A 20,448-nucleotide genomic window follows, 5' to 3' on the forward strand; every position below is an offset into this window, starting at 1 on the left:
GATAAGTTTATAAAGATGAAGGCGATGCAGTGAGCCAAACAGAGGCTTGCATAACAAAGCCATACCTTACCGCACGGCTTATTCCCCACCACCACCTCCTGGCCATCGACGACCTTTGGCTGGAATTTCTGTCTTAGATCGTACGTATCAGCTACTTGTACTTTTATCTTGGGCTAACTTTTACTTACTTCCCTTCTCTCCATCCAATTCCAACGACTGGTCTGTTCTCCCTCACCGTCTTTGATCTCGTGCGATTTCGTGGGGATGGTTCAGTCTCTTTCTCACCCCATTAACCGCTCACCATGGCCCTCAAGCGTATTAACAAGGTGGGTCCTTTTGCTCTCTCTGTGATATGATCTGGCACTGTCGGTTTTGGGATAAATTCCGTGCTCGAGGCGTTTGCAACTTTACTTATTCATGTCTTACTAGGAATTGATTGATCTTGGTCGGGATCCACCCTCATCTTGCAGCGCTGGACCAACTGGCGACAACATGTTTCAATGGCAGGCAACCATTATGGGGCCGGTAAATGATTTTCTTATCGCTCTAAATCGCTTCGTTAATATCATCCCCGAATGTAAGGGCGACTCTCCTTACGCTGGCGGTGTTTTCTTCCTCTCCATTAGTTTCCCCACCGACTATCCTTTCAAACCTCCCAAAGTCAGTTTCACCACGAAGATCTACCACCCCAACATCAACGCCAATGGTTCAATTTGCCTGGACATCCTGCGGGACCAGTGGTCACCAGCTTTGACGATATCAAAAGGTGCAACGTCATTTTGTGTGCCTGGAGAACGCTCAATTGACAGTTGCTCTCTCTTAGTCCTCCTATCGATTTGTTCAATGCTCACCGACCCCAACCCCGACGATCCCCTTGTTCCTGACATTGCTCATTTGTACAAGACGGATCGCACTCGATACGAAGCGACCGCTCGAGAATGGACTAGGAAGTATGAATAACTTCTTAGTATAATGTCCGCCTCGCTAATGATGGTTGTCACCTTTCAGGTATGCTATGTAAACTCGGATGGTAGCCATACGGTAGGAGTATTGTGGGGATGTACGTTGTATCTGAGCGGTTTCCTTCTCAATTCGTGTATCGCTTCTGTAGTCATGAAGTTCCTTTTTCTCTACTTCTCAATGCATCCAAGCGCTCACTGATACTTACCTACGCGTCCTGTGCCTGAAATAAATAATCACTCTCTATCACATGTTCACCGCCTTAACACTGCGTATGATAATGACCACGCTTGAATCGGTTTCCTACTTAGTAGGACGTCCCAACTTCCATGTTCTTGAGTAGCGGATGGAAGTACTTCTTACGACGTGAGTTCTGCTGGTAATAATTCTCTGAAAATACCCTTCGTACTAATATTTAAGTTTGATTATCTAGTACCCCTCTGGTGCCGAAATACTAATTCTCATCCTCTGTTGGAATTTACTCTGGCTTACAGGTCGGACTTGGATCTCTAGAAAAGCGGCAACGGCAAGTAACCGCAGTCTGCATTGCGCGGAATGCGGCGTATTCGACCCGTCGGCATAGTAGTCCTGATTCATAGGTAAGGAATTTAGATCACAGAAACTTAAAGGAATTGACCTGTTTATGAGCCAGAATTGGTCTGTGAAGGAACTTCGGAAATGGAATCTAATGTTCAGCGCTGCAGACTGCTCCATTTGTCGGGACGAGAGCCGTTTAGCCATGTGCATGGCCCCTCGTTTATGTACTGGTAACACTGCCATCGAATTGTTAAGATATCAAGACATTGCAGTCTCGACATCCTCAATTGACTAGCAATCCGTTTCTGAAAAACCTTGCTCATTCCACTTCTGTATTCATGTGCTTCAACCGAGTCAAACTGACCCCAACCTTCCGAAACGACTCATTCACCCTTCCCCGAAACCCCCATCTGAAACTGTGCGACTACTTCCCCCGACGTACTGTGGCTTCATTTCCCATTTCCGTCGGTGTTTCTCGTTAGGTATATGAAGAAGCTCCTCGATGTCAAACCACAGCTGCCTTTTCCCATTCTTTCATCCAACGTTGTTTCCTTCAGCATCGAACGGATAGTTTCTGTCCTCCTTTCAGGCTCCTTCAAAATTTTTCCTCCCTACCATCGAATTTGATTCGACCATGAATCGCTTCACCAATACCAATCCTTTTGCCGGATGGTACAATGGGCAGTCTTCCCCTTCGATCTACGGCGCTCTGCCCTACGCCACGCCACCACCCGCTGCAAATCTGGTTACATTCTATCTCACGTCGTTCAATCCCGATCTGTTCAACTGCACTGTCATTGGACCTTCACAACGTCCAACCCACTATATCGTTACAGACCCTCAACAGCCGGGATACACAATAGTCAGGGATGCTAAAGGGAAAAGCCTTGCACTTGTTGAATGGCAAGCTCACCCTCTGGTCGAGGTACGAGGCGTCATGTCCAAGCAGTACGTCAAAGATTGGATATCCTTATCCCCAGACAAATGGTTCGTTTCATAGCTCTCCTCGTCGTTTATTCTGATACGAGTGCAAACAGTTCACGGAAAATGACTGTTTCCGAGAAACGATATGTCTGGGCTCCCGACGATAAATCCATTAACGTATGTGTATGTCCTATTACATAGAACCAGGACTTCTCTGAATCATTCTTAGTTGTACACGGGTAACGGGAACCCACAGTTTCTCGCACGAATCACAAGAGGTCACAATACAATTACACTCGACTTGACTGGCGAAGCACTGCACTCGGGTCTTCTTGACGTTGCTGTGACTGCAACTTTGCTATTGCAATGTGGGCGCAATATCGACTGACCCCTTGAAAGTGACGCCATTAATAATGAACCACGAAATTCAACGACTACATAATTCCGCGTTATTGCTTATCTATCCGCGACTCAAAGGACTATCATGACAATGGACATTTAGCCCATATGTAGTAGAATACCTTCAACCTTAAATTATTCGTATCGTATATAGACTACAAAGGTTCCTGTAACGTGTACCATCACTAATAGTTGTAATCGACACGATAACACGATTTCGATTGGATAAAACTAAATGAAATCTTGAGTATTATCATGATGTGAGTATCTGTGCCATGCACATTGGCAGTAGTAAAGCGTTGGGCGACATCTAGGTCGTGCCTTTACATCCAAAGTGAAAACCCAGACTGCGGACAACCATTATAATGTTTCACGCCATGCGGAGGGGGACCTTTAGAGGACTTGTTGAAAGCTTGGAGTCCGACCCCGGCGGCCCACTGGTCACCCTAATCATATCATCATGCACTCCACAACGGGCCACAGTCATTGGCTCCGTGACGTTCTTCAAGGATGAGCCGCTCGACTAATTAGAAGTGAGCCCCGCACCCAGTTTTCCTTTGTTCAGCTTGGTGAGGCTGCAAGCCTGGCACTCGTCATTTATACTACCCGTGTGGTTCCTCGACTTTCCTCGATCACCACTGAACCTTTGCTCGGGCGGCGATCTCAGATCAACTTGTATCAAACGGTGCGGCAGACTTCGTTCAACCTGATACATATGGTAACGATCTGAGTCCCGGTGCAATGTGGTGGCTTAGGGACTTTCGCATGGTGATATGTAGCCAGTGTGGCGTATGTGTCCACTTGGCGTCCACTTCATGAAATGTAATCGGGCACCAAATGTACACCCATGCACTGGTTACTAGTCTAGCAACTCGCATTTCCTCGTATATTTGGTCCGCCCTGGTTGGTTTGGGTAACCTAAAGCCATCGAGTCACGCGATAACTCCGCATATTGGACGCAGTGATCACTCGAATCTCAGGTAGTCGAGGTTGCTGGGTCGTTGGCCTCCTCAGGCTCGTCCCTTGCACCGATATGTCGAGTCCTCGGCTACAAGATAAAAGCGGGATGCTCTTAGATACCAGGCAAGTAATATCAGCGTGTATTTTATTGGTCCTCTTCGATCGAACGAGTGGGGCTGCGCACTTCTGCACCTGCGCGATTCAACGGTTATTTGAAAGTTTACCGGGAGCCTAACCGTCTGGATACCGAATTGTAATTCGACTCTTTTGACACAATCGAGACGCTCCCGTAAGATCCCATTGCTGTCTGGGGGTAGTCTGAGAGGTGGTTCGGGGTCTGGTGTGACTTAGTGAAACTCGACGTCAAGGCGGTTACTCGACTGGGTTAATATCGCGGAATGTCTGACGTTCGTGAAAAAGAACGCGCTACGGGGATCCAGCTGAATAAGCACTGAAATTGCGCTGAAGGATTTCTGAAACTCCGATCATCCTTGACAGAAATTTCATTACAAGAACCTGCGCGAGAATAGGTGGCAAAAGCATATTTCAGTTATAGAAGACCTTAGTCTGGCTCCTGAGTAAACACCTGAAACGCAGAACGAGAAGGCGTCGTGAGTGATTGCTTTTCTCATTGAGTGCGGTTGGCGGTTAAACTTGCGGTGGTAAGCAACCTGCAACTCGGAGTTTGGCCTGGTTGAAATTTATGGGTCTTGATGCAATGATCCCTGTAGGACTTGACTCACACTTTGGTCTGAGGATATGTTTTCAATAAAGACCATACAGTCTGAGTGACCAAAGAACAGCCAGTTGAGCTGATTCACGAACTCGTACCTTACACATCCTCTGCACCTTTGTCCTTCCTATCCTCCACGTCCGATGTCCGCTCCGCTACGCTTGCGTTGTAGCCCTTCATGGTCGTTCTGGAATGGTGAAAGAAGGCAGGACAGACAGGTTAGCCGTGTGACATTAGCTTAGATAGATCCAGACCAGGAAATTAGACTCCACAGTCTACAGTTTATTGGTTCGGTATTAATGTAGAAAATATATCTCAGGATCATCCGGTACCACATCCTAGCAATAATCCAAGAAACCCTGAAGTTTTCGTGCTGTATGGGGAGGGAATTTGAATGCTTGTAATTTGTCCCCGAAAGTTTGTACGATTCGACCAACTCCCTCTTTCAATTCTGGGAGGAGATGGCCGTCAGGGAAGTTCGTTGATAGATTCCAAAATTTACTGACCATTGCAGATCACACCGAGGTGTTCACCTGCTTTCTCGATCTCCATCCGCAAGGCTTCCCTCTGCACAACTTCTTCAGCCGTTGCTTGCTCTTGAGTTGAAGGTGGTTCAAGGCGAGCATTGATTTCAAGCTGATATTCCTCGATCGCTGATAAGAACGATAGCATGGCCTCCAGTATCTTCGGAGTATCTCGTTGAACGACCCCGTACCGATCCTCCTTCAAAGACGCACAAACTAAACGGGATAACACTGCATAAGGTGAAGGTTCGTTAAATCAATATTTGTAGGACACAGACTTGAATACCCACCATCTATAGCAGCAGCATCCAGCTCGCGGAACGGCACACATCCTTCCGCAATCTTGCTTAGTCTATCTTCTGACCACCAGCTTCTTGCACCAGATAATGCCGTGCCCATCCATTGAGGGGTGAATCCCTGCGTGGCGCCGTAAAACGCAGTTTTTGTGCGTTCCATTAGGGACTTGGCACCGTTAATACCTTTGGTGACCTCCCCTTTACTCTTCTCCAAGCCAGGCTTAAAGAGGGCATCTTCCACGCTCTTCAAGGCTTCCGGCAGATGTGCCGCTTCAGCTCCCGCCTCCACAGCTTGTGAAAGAGACCCATCTGCAGCTAGTGAGTCAAGGACGGTTTTTATCGGCGATTTTTTACCGGACTGGAATATCGGTTTATTGATGAGTTGAGTCGGGGTCATAGGAGGCCCATTAACGGGCCGAGATACCACTTCCTTCGCAGGCGGAGGTGCAAGTGACAATGGGGCACCTCGACGTAGGAATAGTTGATAATCTTGGCCGAGAAGGATAAGTAACTCTCGACACAGTTGGCTCCATAAGGGGGGAGAGTATTTCTGGTTTCCGAAAAACTCTGTCCTGCGCGTACTCCCGGTTGAAGATGAATCCGCAGCAAACTCTTGGAGTTCTAATAGTGCGAAGAATTTGAATGTACGATCCAAAGAGGTGACACCGGAAACCATCGTTACAGTGGCGTCAGCAGTATAATGCGACACCCTAATCGGCTTTAGAAGCTGAGGTCAATTCTTGATACATTAACAGAGTCGTGGTGAATGCTGACCTGCGAAATGAACGAGTCGAAGAGTGCCTCAGAAAATTCCCAGTTGGCTATCGTCGTGAAACCGAGGAACCATGCTCGGACCAGAAGCCGGTAATGGTAGAATGGTAGAAGAAACGTCCACGAACCACGGAGGAAATGTGCAGTAAATGGCCGTAACAGCATGGGTAGAACGGGAATTCTGTAGAGGACGGGAAGTGACAACCTAAGAAGAGCGAAAACATAGGCCGCTACTGCCATGGATGCAGAGGTGAGAACGGCGGCGAACAATATGGCTTGAAAGAGGTCGAGCAAGCCAAACTTGACCTGTGCCTGAAGGTCAGCTTTTCAGAGGTGAACAGGATAAGGGGACGGTACCTGTGAGAAGCTCCAGCGGAAAACGAAACGATCAAGCATCACGTCCCTAACAATGAAACTGCCCGCCATGATGAGCTGTGTAATGATTAAGAATATGAGTCTGCCATTGAGGTATTGAGGGTGCTTTCTGGGAATGATGAGCATGACAGTTGGTGAGTAGGCATGAATACTTACTTTGATTGGACAAAGAGGGAGAGCCTGGGATCTCCTTGGACATCAGTTTCGACCAAGTGTGCAGAGAGGACAGAGATTGCGGTAGAAAGAAGTGCAGATGCGCAAAGCACTGAGAGGGACCGTCTTGTGCTTGGTTTCACCCAGGCTGCATGCCAAGTTTTCGCTGGAGAACTTGCTCGCGTTCGTGCCGCTAAAAAGGATTTAACAACGCGTATATGTAAGAGGCACCTTAATACTCACGGTGCAGATACAACTTTCGGAGAACCACAACAGGGACTGCGACCACCATCCAATTGGCTAATCCACCCAAGATTGTCAGCGGTTGAATAAGTGACATCAAGACACCGCTAAACCCCAAGAACCTGAATCCGCCGCGAGCCCAAATTGACCAACAGAATGCCTGGAACCAGCTAAATATTGCAGAAAGCAGAAAGACTTTGGAGGTGAGACGTTGGCGAAGAGTGGCTTTCACGAATGGTTCGTATGTTTGAACGGGAGAAGGAGCTGAAAGGGCTGATTTACTGGACAGATTTGAGGGTATGGCGCGTACAGGCGTCGACGTACGCGACATGGCTCCTCACTGCGGCCGATGATGAGTACAAGTTGAGAAGCTGAACGTGTGCTTATGCTTGTTTGTCAGGAAAGCGTGGCTAAGGATTACGTCAGGTTGATCTTCTCTCTATCGTCCGACGACGACGTGTCTTCTGGACAGTATCACTTGGTATTCACACTGACGGTTCTGGAATCATACCCGCGTTTCAGCTCTATTCAACGCTCCGGTCACCTTAATCACGTCGATGGTTTGTGAGTCGTCCTTGATCATTTGTCACCTCTGTGCTCCAAGCGTCCGACGCCCAAAAGGTTTCACCCGCCCGAGTGATTAGCGCCTCAGGTCTCAGCGCCAGCGCTCCCATTGGCTGTTGTGCATTGTTCTCGACCCCATCATTGTCCCGTTCGACCTGTTATAATGGTGTTTCTTCTTTTTCCATCCATCGACGACACAAAAACATCACTTTCCCCGCTCAACATCCTTTCTCATCCTTCACTACCATGATCACCAAATTACATTATCTACTCGAATATCAACCCTTCGCAATGGAATCTCGTGGCGGCTTCTGTTATACTCTTTTTTGGGACATACGCAACCCTCCACTCTCCTCTGCCAGATGTATATACCCTCACCATCATTCCCTCACTCACGAAGAGTTTTCTACGCCTGCCACACAACCTCCGGTCACTCGCTTGCAAATATCGTGTGGTGTTTTCCCTCACGATTGGCCAATACATGTGCATAATCGCCACGGGGTCACCGTTAAGGATGTGCTCGAAGCCATATACAATTGCTTACAAACTCAGTACACCAGTGACGAGTTTAACACTTTGTGCCAGAAACAGCGATCGCGTATCATGGATGTCTTTAATGCCCGAGTTCAGGTATCACATCACCCTCGACAGACATGGGACAAAGGAATGAAGAGAATCGACTGTCTTTTGCAACATTCTTTTTTCGGTGGCCTGTCTATCGCGCCTTCTATCCGGACTGGCAATAATGGCCCAATAATGGATGGGTGTATTTTGTCACTGCGTCGGGCCCATCAACCTCAATTTTCGGCAGCTCATCTTATACCCGCATCGCTTCATTAGAAGTCATATTATTATCAGGAATTTAAATCCTTCTCTGGACCCCGTAGGATGCCGAAGGTCATACGTCTAGACCCCGCCATCCGTCGAACAGTACTTGACCACATGTGCCAGATTGCGGTTAACTCGGCCGTTTCTCGCAACTTGAGTACAAACACTCAATTTCCGAAGCCTGTATACTTTCCCCCCCCCGTTTCTGGACAATACAGTCGCTCCCTCTGGGGACTCAGATTTGCACCTTGCGCGCGCATTTGTAATAGCCTCGCATTTACACGCCAACGACTTCTATGAGATACCAGTTTATGTTGGCCATGTTACCTGTTCTCAGAACGGTGAAAAACCCATAAATATCCAATACGCGGAGGCAAGACCAGTTTTCCATGGATGGCCTTCAAACTGATCGATATTGTAGATTTTGCACATATGCTACTCGGTACTTCTTCGCCGAAGCAATTTTTCTCAAAGCCATGAATACACCTCGTTCTATCGCCTCTCACTGATTACCATGAAAATTCGGGAGATTATGGGCGCTTGTGGGCATCCGGAACTTCGGGACAGGTGAAAACAGCATATGCACCAGCGGATAAGTAAGTATCGACTGATGTGTTTCTACGCTCATGATCATGATACAGTGAATTTTTAGTACAATCTCATGAGGTGTTCAAGCGATCGCCACGGCCATGTTGCATTGGAATAAAGGCTTTCCGTGCATATGGATGAACTGACTCTGGATCGGCCCCCACTGTGTGGTCTTCGCGTTCGGTGTTTGTCCTGCATCTGCTGACAGGTCGTCTTCTTCTGTAGTCATACTGGCGACTGGCCTCATGTTCTCTTTGCACCCATGCTGTCCCTCATGCCGCCCCGTTGTTTTTCCTCCAAACTGAACAAGTCGAGCTGGACTTCGGCATTCTATACAATCCGGTCGTATTCATCTTCGCCCTCCATGTATTCCTTTTCATTCCTTCACTCGTGCGCCTACGTGCGCCATATGGTGAAACTACTAATTCATCAATGATCTCGGCAACACTCTTGGGAACCCGAAAGATCCAAATTAGCAACTTAAGCATACTCACACTTCCTAACCAGCTGGCAATCTTGAAACCGCTGATTTGGCTTAACCGACGATTCCGAAAGTCCGCTGCAAAGAGAGCGTAACCATTGTCTACAAAATGGGTAATCTAGCCATACGGTACTCTTCCCGTGGGCTTTAAAAGAGAGATACGTCTCTGTACACTTCTCCTCACACTTAACAGACTCCCGAAAGATGGCCTCTGGGTTGATCCACTCGCTGCTTGGACTTCTCTTGCTTTTGCCTTGGGCATTGGGAGCCTCGTACGGCCAGCAGGAGAATATTGCGGGCTCGGGATTTCTCAGCGCTTTCTCCTACGAAGCGATTGCCGACCCCACCCACGGAAGAGTGTAAGCTCCTCAGGTTCACGCCAGACTTTTTTGGTTCATATTTCTGATGTTGCTTCGGGTTGTCAGGAACTACGTGGACGCAGGGACTGCCCGAAGCCAGAATTTAACCTTCGCTTCTAGTGATACTTTCGTCCTCCGGGCGGACTCTAAAACTACTCTCAGTGCCAGTGGACCAGGAAGAAACTCTGTTCGGATCGTATCGAACAGACAATATACCACTGGTGTTATGATGTGAGTTTCATAATTTCGTGTTGTATGTATATCCGTCGTTCTGATGAATCAACTCAGATTCAACATCCGGCACATGCCTCAAGGCTGTGGGTATGTATTTTTAACACTTCGAAAGTCGGTTCATTTTTTTATAATGGTCTTCCGCCAGTACTTGGCCTGCTGTTTGGACTGTTGGCTCAAACTGGCCGAATAATGTGGGTATCATTTCACGGTTTATTCATATTGCATAGGTTTAAGCGTGTCTGGGCAGGGCGAGATAGATATTCTGGAAGGTGTGAACGATCAAGGTCCTAATCAAGGCACTCTGCATACGAATTCTGGTATGTTTTGGTTTCTTGTTTTATCTCTTGTGATATTGAGACCCCATCCATCAGGTTGCACCATGCCGGCCTCTCGTTCGGAAACTGGGTAAGTGACGGCTTGTGAAGTCCTGTCGACTCGCTTTGACGTCCTTCGCGTCTTTTTCTTTCAGAACTCCATTGCAGAACAACTGTGATGTTGCAGCCACCGGTAACTCTGGATGTGGTGTACGATTCAACGACGGGAATAGCTATGGACCGGCGCTCAATAACGTTGGTGGTGGGTGGTAAGTTTCTTTCCAGGTTGCGTATGTTCTTGGGTACGATGCGACTGATCCTTGAAAAACTTAGGTATGCAATGGAGCGAACTAATTCAGCCATCAAGATTTGGTTCTGGCCCCGTAATTCTGGCAGTGTACCATCGCAAGTGAGAGATGGTGCTACTTCTATTAATACGGATACTTGGGTGGGTCTTAAAAAAAATCAAATGTGTTTGAGTGAGTCTGATAGGTTGTCTGCTCACTTGCAGGGTACACCGGTTGCCAATTTCCCCAGCACGTCGTGCCCGATATCTTCCAAATTCGGTCCTCACAATATCGTGATTAATCGTGCGTGTTACATCGTCCTTTTTGCATTTGTTGTCCTGAAACTGATGCGCTCTTTCAGTGACTTTCTGTGAGAAGATTTGTTATTATTAACTTCTGATTCCGCTGACGACACACATGTACTCTAGGTGGTGATTGGGCAGGTGCTGTGTATGGCAATTCGGGCTGCCCGTCTTCATGTGTCGGTGAGTTTGAAACGGTTGCCAAGTCGTTCGGAAACATCTTTCTGACAACGAACGCCCAGACTTTGTGAACAACAACCCTTCAGCATTCACAAACGCATTCTTCGACTTTGCCTGGCTCAAGACATACGCATAACCCTCTAGGGGTTGTTGAACTCCTCTGTATTTATGGATAACACGTATGGTGAATGAGAATGAAATTTTTTTGGATTGTCCTGGGTTACATCTATAATACAATGGTCCTACATCATGGCGAACTAAGACTTGTTTACCGTGGTAACTATATCCACATCTGTGACACCAATGGCGTACTGGCCTAGGCTCAGTTGTCCTTTCCGATACTCGTCAGGAAAAGCTATGCTCAAAGCGATTTGCGCTGTCTCTCGGGTGTCGATGTCATGATCGATAGTAATATTCGAGGACTGGTCATGGGTCTTTACAGATGAAGACAAGGAAGGCGTTGAGAGATGAGTGCATTCGTTATTCGTTGTGAACGTCAAGGATAAAGGCTAAAACACGATGAGTACACAAATCGAATGAAACCTCGCATAACATACTAATATCTGGCCCCAATCAGAACTACCACCCGACGTCCATAAATCGAACAAGACCGGCTTCCTGCCTACATCAAACCCCAACCCCCTTGCTCCAGTGGCATCAGGTTCAGCTTCGGACCTCGTCCAATACCGCGGCGACCTCATTCCGGTTAGATTTGGATTTGGATGGGTTTGAAAGACTGCAGGATGATTATGTGCTAATATCCATCGTCTCCAAGCGAAGAATGACAGTCCGGCAGCACAACAGACGCCGATCGCCATGAAGACAAGGATGATGGGTGAGGATAGGCCAGGATTTCGGAATGGATCGTCAGTGTTTTCCATTTTTGTTGTTCTGGCTTAGATGGAGGGTTTAAACACGGACATTGGTGTCGGTAGATAGGAAGCTCGCAGGGGGCCGTCACAAGATCACGTCTGTCTACAAAAGTCAAAAATTTACTCAATAGTAAATCGCCCGGCCTGGGATTGTACACTTAATCGGATACGCAATCATTCTTGTATTCGGAATGGTGTGTAAAATCATCTATTTTAGTCGCCCTTCTAAATCAAAGCGTCTCGCATTCTAAAGTTTCTCACTAGCGGCGGGAGAGAAAACCGCATCTGCTTTACCTGCGAAGAAAGCTTGCTTCGCGTCAGCCGTCTTGACGGGTAGCACGCCCTATGGGAGGCATTTAGGTCAAACATGAACCCTCCTACCAACAAGGAGAAAAATAGCCCACGACGTCCTGTAGGTGAGTGGATACATTGAAATCGGTGATGGTCACATTCAAAGCGGGTGGTTTTGACACTTGAAACTGTTTCAAAGCTGGGTCCTTTAATTCATATGGTCAATGCAAAATGCAAGGAATCAAACTTGGGGACCCACCTTTAGAGAGACAATAGCTCGAGTCCAAGCGGTGTTGAACAACCCTCGATAATCCACACCAGGGTCTGCGTCCGGATCCATCCTGACCAGTGCAGCAACGAGTTCGCTGATACAGAGACCGTGGCTGGCAAGTAAGATGTGGCCATCTGGATTTCCGCCTTGCAGATGAGGTAAAACACATTCGTGGATTGCCTCTCCGGCTCTCCTTGCCAGGTCGTTCAAGCTCTCTCCCTCTGGAAAATGTTCGTCACGGCCGGTAAGGACCGGGAAAACACCGTTGGCGAAGCCCTCTTCCAGAGTGGAATAAGCTTCTCGTGGAATGGCGGATTCCCAGGAGTTGCCCTCGGCGATACCGAAGTGTTGTTCGCGGAGTTTTGGGTTTTGAATTATAGTTGACGGAGGATGTTGGTTCGCGTCGCGAACGGCTTCGGCTGTTTGTAAGGCACGTAGAAGTGGAGAGGCGTAGATAGCGGTGAATTTGGTGGTGGAAAAGAACTTTCCTGCTGCTGCTGCTTGCTAAGTCAATCGAACCGTTAGATGTCCTCGGATATACAGGATATTTGATTGTTGTACCTTTCTGCCTACTTCCAGGTTAAACCAGCATTGAAGGACGACGATCAAGAGACACACCGTGAGCAGACAGAGGGGAGTCTTTCCATCCTGCCCAGATCCATTTCTAACACGCGTGTTGTGAGTATGTCAAAGAGTTGTGTTGAGCCCGTACAATGTTATCTTCGGATTCTCCGTGTCTGATCTGTTGGAAGCATGTGAGTTTGGGAACAGAGAAGGAACTACCGACGTACGAATGTTACCGTGAGCATATCGTGGTGGTAGCGATGGAAATCGATTCCGTGCAGTTCGACACATGCCGCGCACGAGCTACACGTGTAGTACGCGTTTAGGGGGGTCTGGTGTGATTCCCACGCTACGGGTCAATTCCAGCCGTCACCAATGGCAGGAATGTGACATGTGTTTCGAACGCCGGATAGCTGTCACCATGCATGTGTTAGGATGTTGTTCCGAAACGGGTTACGGTGGCGAACATGCTTCCGCTCCGGCCCTGACAACAGGCTGTGCCGCTGGTCCTTTAAAAAGGCTTGTGCCCGCCTTCAGGAGCTTCAGTCCTTCAGTCGCCATGTCTCTAACTCACGCCCAACGTACTCGCCTAATCCGTACCACTCGTAAACTTGCTACCATGCTAGGCGATACACCCACAGTCCAAATATCCGATCCTTCAACTTGTAGGCCAGCTGCGTCCTCGATAAGACTGGCACGATCCAGTCGATCCCTCTCTCCTCCTCGAATCAACGTCACACTTCCCATCTCCTCTTCATCGTCTTCGCCCACCGATTCCATCCCAAGAAGTCCTCTATCCCCGTCCTCCAGCTCTCAAAACAGGGACTCTATTGACGATATATCTTTCGCAAAGATGTTGAGAAGAAAGAGAATCGCAAAGCTCACACACACATTCGGCCAGAATGTGCCGCCAGAATTGGTCATTACGGATTCAGGCTTTCCCGCCAACCAATTTCTACCCGAGACCGATGCGATGAGCGAGAGCAGCTCTTTTCTAGACTTTGGTGAGTTTCATGGCACACTCTTGTCTCTGTGTGTTCGAAACTCACTTTCACTTTCTAAAGAAACCGAGGTCTTCGATATCAAGTCGGAACCAGCTCCTTCCTCATCCTCGGAATCATTACTTGTCGCCCCATTCCCTCCACCCGGCCTTAAAGCGCCTCAGCTGCCATTACCGCTTAACCTGTCTTCCGCTTCCGCAGCGACTGCGAGGCGCAACCACCGGTATGCCGCGTCCGTAGACGATTCAAAGTCTCCTGACAAAGACTTGGCGTTCGCGAAGCTCATGCAGCATTTTGATTCTTCATCCATGCATTCCACATTCGAGAACACCCGTCAGCGTCAACAGAGCTGGTCTGGTGAATGGAATCAAGGTGATATGGAGGAGGTTCAGGCTAAGCTGAGACGGCTAAAGTAGGACTTCAAGGTGTAGCTCTCTCTCTCCAAGGTGCAGGTCACTTTGCTCACGAAGATTATGATCATCTTGTACATTCTCATTCTATTCCACACTCCTTTCTTATGACCACCTACTACCACTACTTAATGAAATTATTTTAATGAGTTACCTACTTGTACTTGTCACTTATTGTTCTACACCTACTTAATAATTTTGGCATCTCTTCAATCACAATGAAACACCACGATGAAGTCCTCGCCTCGATTTGGCATTGCTTTGAGTGAGGTCAGCCACCATCGCTGTTCTTAGCCCCAGGGCCTGAAGACATGTTATTCCGCTTTAACCTCGGTTTCGACGAAACATTTCGACAGTATTTTGAATAATGTGCTACTATACTACTGTACTACAAATGAGTCACCTGTCAAAAGCTGAAACTTGAAACGACATGTCCATGTCGAAGGCGGGGGAAAAAAGCCGTGAGTCCAATGTGGTCCATTGTCAAGCGCAAAGGTTGCTCTGACAAACATTTCCCAGTGCCTATTGGGCGACCGGGCTCGAGAGGAATTAACGTCGACTTCGGAGGAAAGGCAGACAGTTTTTTTATTTTTGATCGGGAAGTAGGACGGCGACCTGGGGATAGCCTCCGGAACGACTGCCAGCGGAGTATGAGGCGGCTTCAGGTTCAAACGTTCAGGTTCCAGCGTGGAGTCCAGACAGCCATAGTAATTCCTCTCGGAAATCTTCCTTCCAAGCATTGAAATCGCCTCAGTCGTTGGGTACCCTCAGTTCCTTCACCCGGAGGATAAGGATATGATGGTTCCTTGTTCCTGGCCTCCAATTCCCTTGAAACCCAGCCTCCGTGCTGTAGGGCATAAACCTTGATTAATGAAGGTTATTGTTAGACGGTCTCTCTTCCTAACACAGCGGGACCGGTGCCTGTTCAATGCGGTTTTGAAATCACTTGAAGCGAAGTTACCGGAGCGACCAAGCCTTGAATCAAAATCTCGAATCAAACTTCGGTGGTACATATTGAGAATCCCGTTGTATACCTCAAGCTTAGATGCGTGAACCATCGCACCATCTGGTTCTATAATGGGGACACTCCCGAGGATGCGGGTGTACGGGGTAACTGTTACAAACATCTGGGGAAGGGGGGAGGAACAGCTCCGTGTCCCAGCTAAAGCTAGGCATCCACTAGCCCATCACATTTCACGATCGCGCAGACATTTGATCCGGAAACACCGTTGAGGGAAGTTTGTGTAGCTGAGATGCAGGTTAAAGCATTCATTGACACCCTTTATCACCACCGGTTGTGGGAGACGTACTCATCCACGCATTTTTTCGTTCGAAAAGTGCCTCCATGATATGATGCATGGGGTTGCGCGAGCTGAACAGCGTCCTCAACTGAAGAGCATCGACTTGGAGCCAAAAGCTAGTGGAAACCTTTTGAATTGGGTGATGGTGCGTCCGAAACGATAAGCCCAAGGATGAGCTTTGCGACTGCCAACAGAGTCAGAAATCACGGGGCGAGGGAGTTCATCGTCTGTCGGTGAAGTAGAGCTTTGGTATTTAAGGACCGTTGCCAAACGGATGATTCAAGATGTAAGGGCTTACTCCCTCTGTTGTGTTGCAAGTATGTTTGGCCACCGTGTGCCACGAGCATCCATACAGATGCCAGGAGGTAGTAGGATCGGGAACTGTTATACAGAGATAACTCCACAACGCCCTGAGCTTGCGATTTGGATTGCACGTAGCAGGGCGCGGATAAACGTTCGAGATGTGCCGAGACTCGCAGGAATCGAGTGCAAATCCGTCCATGCTTCGATTTCAATGTTTATCTGAGAGATGGCCACCCGAGTTAAATTGATGACAAGGCCAGCTAGTTTCCCAGACCCATCAGATAGTTGTGTCGTGTTTAGGCTTGAGAGGAGAAGGAGACTGACATGTGGAGCAAGAATATGGCGTGTACAACTTCCGTTGAATCCGTATTCGAGGTTTCTGACTGGTAAAGCAAGACAATTGAATTTCGATATGCGGACCGGGCTTTCCCGGTACGTAATAACACGGTTGGCACGCTTGGTTTGGAAATCTCAAGGTCATCGACCTCATCCTCGTCAACGATGAGCAACTACGATTCCTGGCAACAACGACCGATGCATGCCTCTTACTCCCACCAGCCACCACCACCACCACAATCTAGGCCTCGGTCAATGATTGCCGATCATCAGGTTAACTATCCTCCTCGACCTGCACCCATGATGACACCTACTACCTCCGTTCCACTTCAATATCGTTATCCTCCTCCAGTGCAGGTGCCATCTTATGCGAGTAATGTCTCGCGGTCGTCTTCGGCGTCTCCTACTCGTCGACCTCTCCCAGCTGTGGCAACGCCTACGCACATAAGCCATCCTGTCAAACATCAGTCCATAGACTTGTCGAGACTTCCACACCCCCAACCTCCAGTAGTTCATCCACAGAGCTCATTTGTTCAGATGCAAGCTCAGAGATTGCAACAATATCAGCAGCAACAACAACAACAACAACAACAGGCGCATCGCTCAAGGAGTCCCAGTCCAGTGAAGCGTCGTCCAAGCCCACCGAGATTCTATCCTAGTACGGGTATTTCCAGCAATCCTCCCAGTCCAACAAAGGCATTCGGTTATTCACAGCAGACATTACCAACGTCGACAATCTCGGCATTTGTACCGCCTCGTTCTCATGGCCAAATCTTTCCAGCTCCCGCCCTGGCCACCTCTCGGTCACAACCAAGTCCGACGAGGTCAGAACAGTTTCCACAACACTCTATACCAGTTTATTCTCAGCCACCACCACCAAACCCCCCTCTGAGTTCTCCAACACGTTCACAACCCCTTCCATTCCAGCAGCCACCTCAGCCACCTGTATCTCAACCACGGCCAGGCCAATCTCAGCTCCAATTCGCTCCAACAAAGTCGCGCCTTCCCAACCCCATCCTCGATTTACCATCGCCCAATACAGCAGATCCTAGTCAGAAATTTGTACCGTTATGGAAGAGAAATGCTACTTCAGCGAGAGTCAGAGGTGTAAACGAGAGTACAAATGGTTCTGTTATTAATTCTCAGACCCGACAGATGAATACAAACTCCTCCAACGTGCCAAGCAACGGTAGCAGTTCCTCGATACAACCCCGACGGATGGACAGACCACAAGCCCAGACTGTATCTGGACCCGAAATACCGACATCGGCGTTCAATCGAACAATATCACAACCACCGACGTTAGAGAAACCTTTCGCCGCACCCAGCTCTGCTTTTCAATCTCCCCCCGCCGCACCTCGGCGGATGGAGAGAAATGCTGCGATTAGTGCTCCCGGAATTCCTCCTCACCTTCCACAATCATCAGCCTTCCAGAACCAGCATCTACCCCAACCGCAGCAAATGAGTCGAAACACCGCCTTCAGTGCTCCAGAGTCCGATGCCCGAGGCTCCAATATCCCCGCAATGGGCTCTCCTGAACGTGGCAGAAGCAGACCTTTACCATCTGCACCAAGTGCTGCAGTTCCTCCTCTCACAGTACCCCTACCTCCATCCCAGATAACCACTCGGGTAAATCCATCATCGATGGTAGCTTCTCAGTCTAGTCACACTCGATATCCACAACAGCAAAATTATGAATCAGACGGATCTGACGATAGTGACGAGGATGAGTCTGAGAACAGTGACGAGGACAGAGGGGGTTTCGTTCATTATCTTCAGCAGCGTCAGCCACCACAGGAAACCTCGATGGATAGACGGATGGGAGCGTCTGAACCTGGATACGCAAAATATGGTGGCGGACCGAGGGGACCTGTTCCTGCTACTAGCACCAATATGCCTCACCCACCAACCATGAGCTCAGCGACTCAGTCCTTACCGGGAAATGGGATTTCCAGTACAACTCTCCAAATGGCATCCATGAGCTTGGACAGACAGGGAGGAGAACAGTGGCCGCAAGATCTACCTCGGTTACCTCGAGGTCCTGGATCAGGTTTTAGTTCAAACGGTGGGAGTAGTATTCGACAGGCCTCTCCAAGAGAGATACCAAATCTGGACGATGAGCCGCCGCCTTCTAGACCTTTATCTGCAGCCTCTTCAGCAGCCTCTTCCTCTGCCTTTGGTTACTCAGCGAGTCGACATTCGCCTTCTGGGTCCTCTGTATCCCCCATTTCAATTTATCAGCCACAACCTCAGCCTCCTTTGGGTTCCTTTCTGCCGGCTGGAGGAACCCGAACTCCCCCCCTATCTCAGCAGCAGATCAATATCGAAAGTCCCAAACCCCTTGGAGGAAGGGATCGAGTAGGACAGGTTGATGTTAAAAGGATAGGAAAGGAGGCAGAACAGGCAGAGCAGGCGCAGGCAGCATCGTTTTCGGCGCCAGGAACCTCTCATGGCTTGCATTCCCAGAAGTCCCCAGCAATCCGTCCGTCCCCGACGTTGCCGTTGATAAATATATCTGGAACAGACGATGTGAAGCTCTCGGGAGGTATGGGTCCAGTTCCCGTGATCAGCATTTCAGGGGATGAGCAGCCTTCTCGTGGCCCGATAATTAATGTTGCGGGTCCAGAAGACAATGATGATCGCGATAGAATTAAAGGAAGGGGAGCGAGTCCACCGAAGATTGTATTTGAGGTCCCGGGGATCAGTATCGATAATGGGTCAAGTGGGATACCCAGGATCGCAGTCTCTTCTGATGATGATGATGCGAATAACACGCCTACTCGTCGTCAACGTCCACTTCTACAACAGCAGCAGCAGCAACTTCCTCAACCGAAACCTCGAGGGTTGATATGTGGTGGTTGTCACTCATCCATCGTTGGGAGAATTGTGGCTGCTATGGGTATGAAGTGGCATCCGGGGTGTTTTAGGTGTTGTGTGTGTGATGAGTTGCTAGAGCACGTTAGTTCATTTGAAGGCAAGGATGGAAGGCCGTACTGCCACTTGGATTACCATGAGGTACTTTTTGAACTTCTCTGTTCGTATGCTTTTGACCAATTTTTTGTCAGGCTTTCGCTCCGCGGTGCTACCACTGTGAAACACCTATCGTTGAAGAACGTTTTATTTCCCTCGATGACCCCGCTCTCGGAAAGCGTACTTACCACGAACAACACTTTTTCTGTTCGGAATGCGGCGATCCGTTTTTGAGCCCGAGTTCAGCGAGTAGCCACAATAGAAATCGAGACTATAGAACTGGCGTCGGTGGAGGCGAGGTCGCGGTCGTCGGTAAGTCGTGGATCTTTTTTCAGTTTGACTTGCCGAATCGGTTTGTACTCAGAAATAAGAACTACAGGTGACGGTTTTTACGAAGATGACGATGTCGGTTTCACTGTGTACAAAGGTTACCCGTATTGCGAGGCTTGTCATGTGCGATTGAGATTACCGAAATGCCGCAAGTGTAAGAAGTCTATTCGCGATCATGTCGAGGCGGTGGAGGCTTTGGGTGGCAAATGGTGTTGGGGATGCTTTTGTTGTGCAGTGAGTGAACTTTAACTTTAACTTTCAAGTGGTCGCTGATCTCGCTAAAGATGTGCGATAAACCGTTTGAGCAGCCGGCCTTTTACGAACGAGATAAGAAGCCGTATTGCGAGGCGTGCTTCAGCGTGATTGTGAGGAATGAAGTCTGAATGAATCGTGGCTCCTGGGAAATCTGGGAAGTAACAAGTGAGTGAATTACGTTGTATGTATCTTTGATGGGCTCAGAATGCAACACATCAGCGTGCTATCAGTGTATGGAATGCATCGTGCTGTGTGTGTAAATTCAGATTGGTCCTGCTACCCACACAGTAAAAGGCTTCTTCTACTCCGAGTAGCACGAAATTTTAGGGACGACTTGCATCATTCCCAAGTAAATGGCCATATATCACGAACTGGCAGGCCATCAACACCAGAATCATCCATACGATAGACATCCATAATCAGCAGGATATTGCGAAAACGCAACTTTCTTGGAACACGCTAGGCCGATAGTATGAGGTTAGGTCATTGCCAACCGTTGCGTGTTGGATAGGTAGCAAGTAGGTAGACATTT

The 20,448-nt window shown here is 48.5% G+C and overlaps 9 protein-coding genes across 9 annotated transcripts; 6 read left to right on the forward strand and 3 right to left on the reverse strand.

The window, feature by feature from the left end:
- The first annotated feature begins 41 nt into the window (after positions 1–41).
- UBC1 (Ubiquitin-conjugating enzyme E2 1) lies at positions 42–1,223 on the forward strand. The gene is made up of 6 exons (XM_043150361.1): positions 42–140; positions 274–326; positions 430–525; positions 583–766; positions 824–950; positions 1,009–1,223. Exons 2-6 carry the CDS (start codon positions 303–305, stop codon positions 1,019–1,021), a joined length of 444 nt encoding a protein of 147 aa, XP_043011448.1. The 5' UTR covers positions 42–140; positions 274–302; the 3' UTR covers positions 1,022–1,223.
- Positions 1,224–2,131: 908 nt separating this feature from the next.
- E1B28_005776 (uncharacterized protein) lies at positions 2,132–2,809 on the forward strand (the record flags this gene model as incomplete). Its single annotated transcript, XM_043150362.1, has 3 exons — positions 2,132–2,484; positions 2,535–2,598; positions 2,651–2,809. The coding sequence occupies 3 exons, from the start codon at positions 2,132–2,134 to the stop codon at positions 2,807–2,809; spliced, it is 576 nt and encodes a 191-aa protein (XP_043011449.1).
- A 1,867-nt stretch (positions 2,810–4,676) lies between these two features.
- On the reverse strand, positions 4,677–7,252 carry E1B28_005777 (uncharacterized protein). Its single transcript, XM_043150363.1, has 7 exons — positions 6,876–7,252; positions 6,636–6,825; positions 6,462–6,588; positions 6,108–6,410; positions 5,328–6,051; positions 5,020–5,268; positions 4,677–4,964 (listed from the first exon to the last, which is right to left on the reverse strand). Exons 1-7 carry the CDS (start codon positions 7,204–7,206, stop codon positions 4,852–4,854), a joined length of 2,037 nt encoding a protein of 678 aa, XP_043011450.1. The 5' UTR covers positions 7,207–7,252; the 3' UTR covers positions 4,677–4,851.
- A 433-nt stretch (positions 7,253–7,685) lies between these two features.
- E1B28_005778 (uncharacterized protein) lies at positions 7,686–8,279 on the forward strand (the record flags this gene model as incomplete). The annotated part of the gene is made up of 1 exon (XM_043150364.1): positions 7,686–8,279. The coding sequence occupies one exon, from the start codon at positions 7,686–7,688 to the stop codon at positions 8,277–8,279; it is 594 nt and encodes a 197-aa protein (XP_043011451.1).
- A 1,261-nt stretch (positions 8,280–9,540) lies between these two features.
- On the forward strand, positions 9,541–11,148 carry E1B28_005779 (uncharacterized protein; the record flags this gene model as incomplete). Its single annotated transcript, XM_043150365.1, has 12 exons — positions 9,541–9,695; positions 9,762–9,926; positions 9,984–10,016; positions 10,075–10,120; positions 10,177–10,246; positions 10,301–10,334; positions 10,399–10,512; positions 10,577–10,691; positions 10,755–10,833; positions 10,892–10,900; positions 10,959–11,015; positions 11,075–11,148. The coding sequence occupies 12 exons, from the start codon at positions 9,541–9,543 to the stop codon at positions 11,146–11,148; spliced, it is 951 nt and encodes a 316-aa protein (XP_043011452.1).
- A 121-nt stretch (positions 11,149–11,269) lies between these two features.
- On the reverse strand, positions 11,270–11,893 carry E1B28_005780 (uncharacterized protein; the record flags this gene model as incomplete). The annotated part of the gene is made up of 2 exons (XM_043150366.1): positions 11,270–11,521; positions 11,570–11,893. The coding sequence occupies 2 exons, from the start codon at positions 11,891–11,893 to the stop codon at positions 11,270–11,272; spliced, it is 576 nt and encodes a 191-aa protein (XP_043011453.1).
- A 238-nt stretch (positions 11,894–12,131) lies between these two features.
- On the reverse strand, positions 12,132–13,320 carry E1B28_005781 (uncharacterized protein; the record flags this gene model as incomplete). The annotated part of the gene is made up of 6 exons (XM_043150367.1): positions 13,238–13,320; positions 13,065–13,188; positions 13,008–13,015; positions 12,435–12,946; positions 12,289–12,381; positions 12,132–12,227 (listed from the first exon to the last, which is right to left on the reverse strand). Exons 2-6 carry the CDS (start codon positions 13,106–13,108, stop codon positions 12,132–12,134), a joined length of 753 nt encoding a protein of 250 aa, XP_043011454.1. The 5' UTR covers positions 13,109–13,188; positions 13,238–13,320.
- A 148-nt stretch (positions 13,321–13,468) lies between these two features.
- On the forward strand, positions 13,469–14,671 carry E1B28_005782 (uncharacterized protein). Its single transcript, XM_043150368.1, has 2 exons — positions 13,469–14,014; positions 14,075–14,671. The coding sequence occupies exons 1-2, from the start codon at positions 13,570–13,572 to the stop codon at positions 14,425–14,427; spliced, it is 798 nt and encodes a 265-aa protein (XP_043011455.1). The 5' UTR covers positions 13,469–13,569; the 3' UTR covers positions 14,428–14,671.
- A 1,817-nt stretch (positions 14,672–16,488) lies between these two features.
- Positions 16,489–20,193, forward strand: E1B28_005783 (uncharacterized protein). The gene is made up of 5 exons (XM_043150369.1): positions 16,489–19,376; positions 19,427–19,643; positions 19,711–19,895; positions 19,946–20,081; positions 20,147–20,193. The coding sequence occupies exons 1-4, from the start codon at positions 16,527–16,529 to the stop codon at positions 20,042–20,044; spliced, it is 3,351 nt and encodes a 1,116-aa protein (XP_043011456.1). The 5' UTR covers positions 16,489–16,526; the 3' UTR covers positions 20,045–20,081; positions 20,147–20,193.
- The last annotated feature ends 255 nt before the right edge of the window (positions 20,194–20,448 follow it).

Source organism: Marasmius oreades, chromosome 3 (genome assembly GCF_018924745.1).
Source record: "Marasmius oreades isolate 03SP1 chromosome 3, whole genome shotgun sequence".
In the NCBI taxonomy this organism is placed as follows: Eukaryota; Fungi; Basidiomycota; class Agaricomycetes; order Agaricales; family Marasmiaceae; genus Marasmius; species Marasmius oreades.

Bases quoted from the DNA above. Each gene is read 5' to 3' on its own strand.
- UBC1 (XM_043150361.1), top strand. From the start codon at position 303: ATGGCCCTCAAGCGTATTAACAAG. The intron at 327-429 runs GTGGGTCCTTTT...ATGTCTTACTAG, and splicing joins CCCTCAAGCGTATTAACAAG to GAATTGATTGATCTTGGTCG. The intron at 767-823 runs GTGCAACGTCAT...GCTCTCTCTTAG, and splicing joins AGCTTTGACGATATCAAAAG to TCCTCCTATCGATTTGTTCA.
- E1B28_005783 (XM_043150369.1), top strand. From the start codon at position 16,527: ATGAGCAACTACGATTCCTGGCAACAACGACCGATGCATGCCTCTTAC. The intron at 19,377-19,426 runs GTACTTTTTGAA...ATTTTTTGTCAG, and splicing joins GCCACTTGGATTACCATGAG to GCTTTCGCTCCGCGGTGCTA. The intron at 19,644-19,710 runs GTAAGTCGTGGA...TAAGAACTACAG, and splicing joins AGGCGAGGTCGCGGTCGTCG to GTGACGGTTTTTACGAAGAT.
- E1B28_005777 (XM_043150363.1), bottom strand. From the start codon at position 7,206: ATGTCGCGTACGTCGACGCCTGTACGCGCCATACCCTCAAATCTGTCC. The intron at 6,589-6,635 runs GTAAGTATTCAT...CATCATTCCCAG, and splicing joins TCCCTCTTTGTCCAATCAAA to AAAGCACCCTCAATACCTCA. The intron at 6,052-6,107 runs GTCAGCATTCAC...CAGCTTCTAAAG, and splicing joins TCGACTCGTTCATTTCGCAG to CCGATTAGGGTGTCGCATTA.
- E1B28_005782 (XM_043150368.1), top strand. From the start codon at position 13,570: ATGTCTCTAACTCACGCCCAACGTACTCGCCTAATCCGTACCACTCGT. The intron at 14,015-14,074 runs GTGAGTTTCATG...CACTTTCTAAAG, and splicing joins CAGCTCTTTTCTAGACTTTG to AAACCGAGGTCTTCGATATC.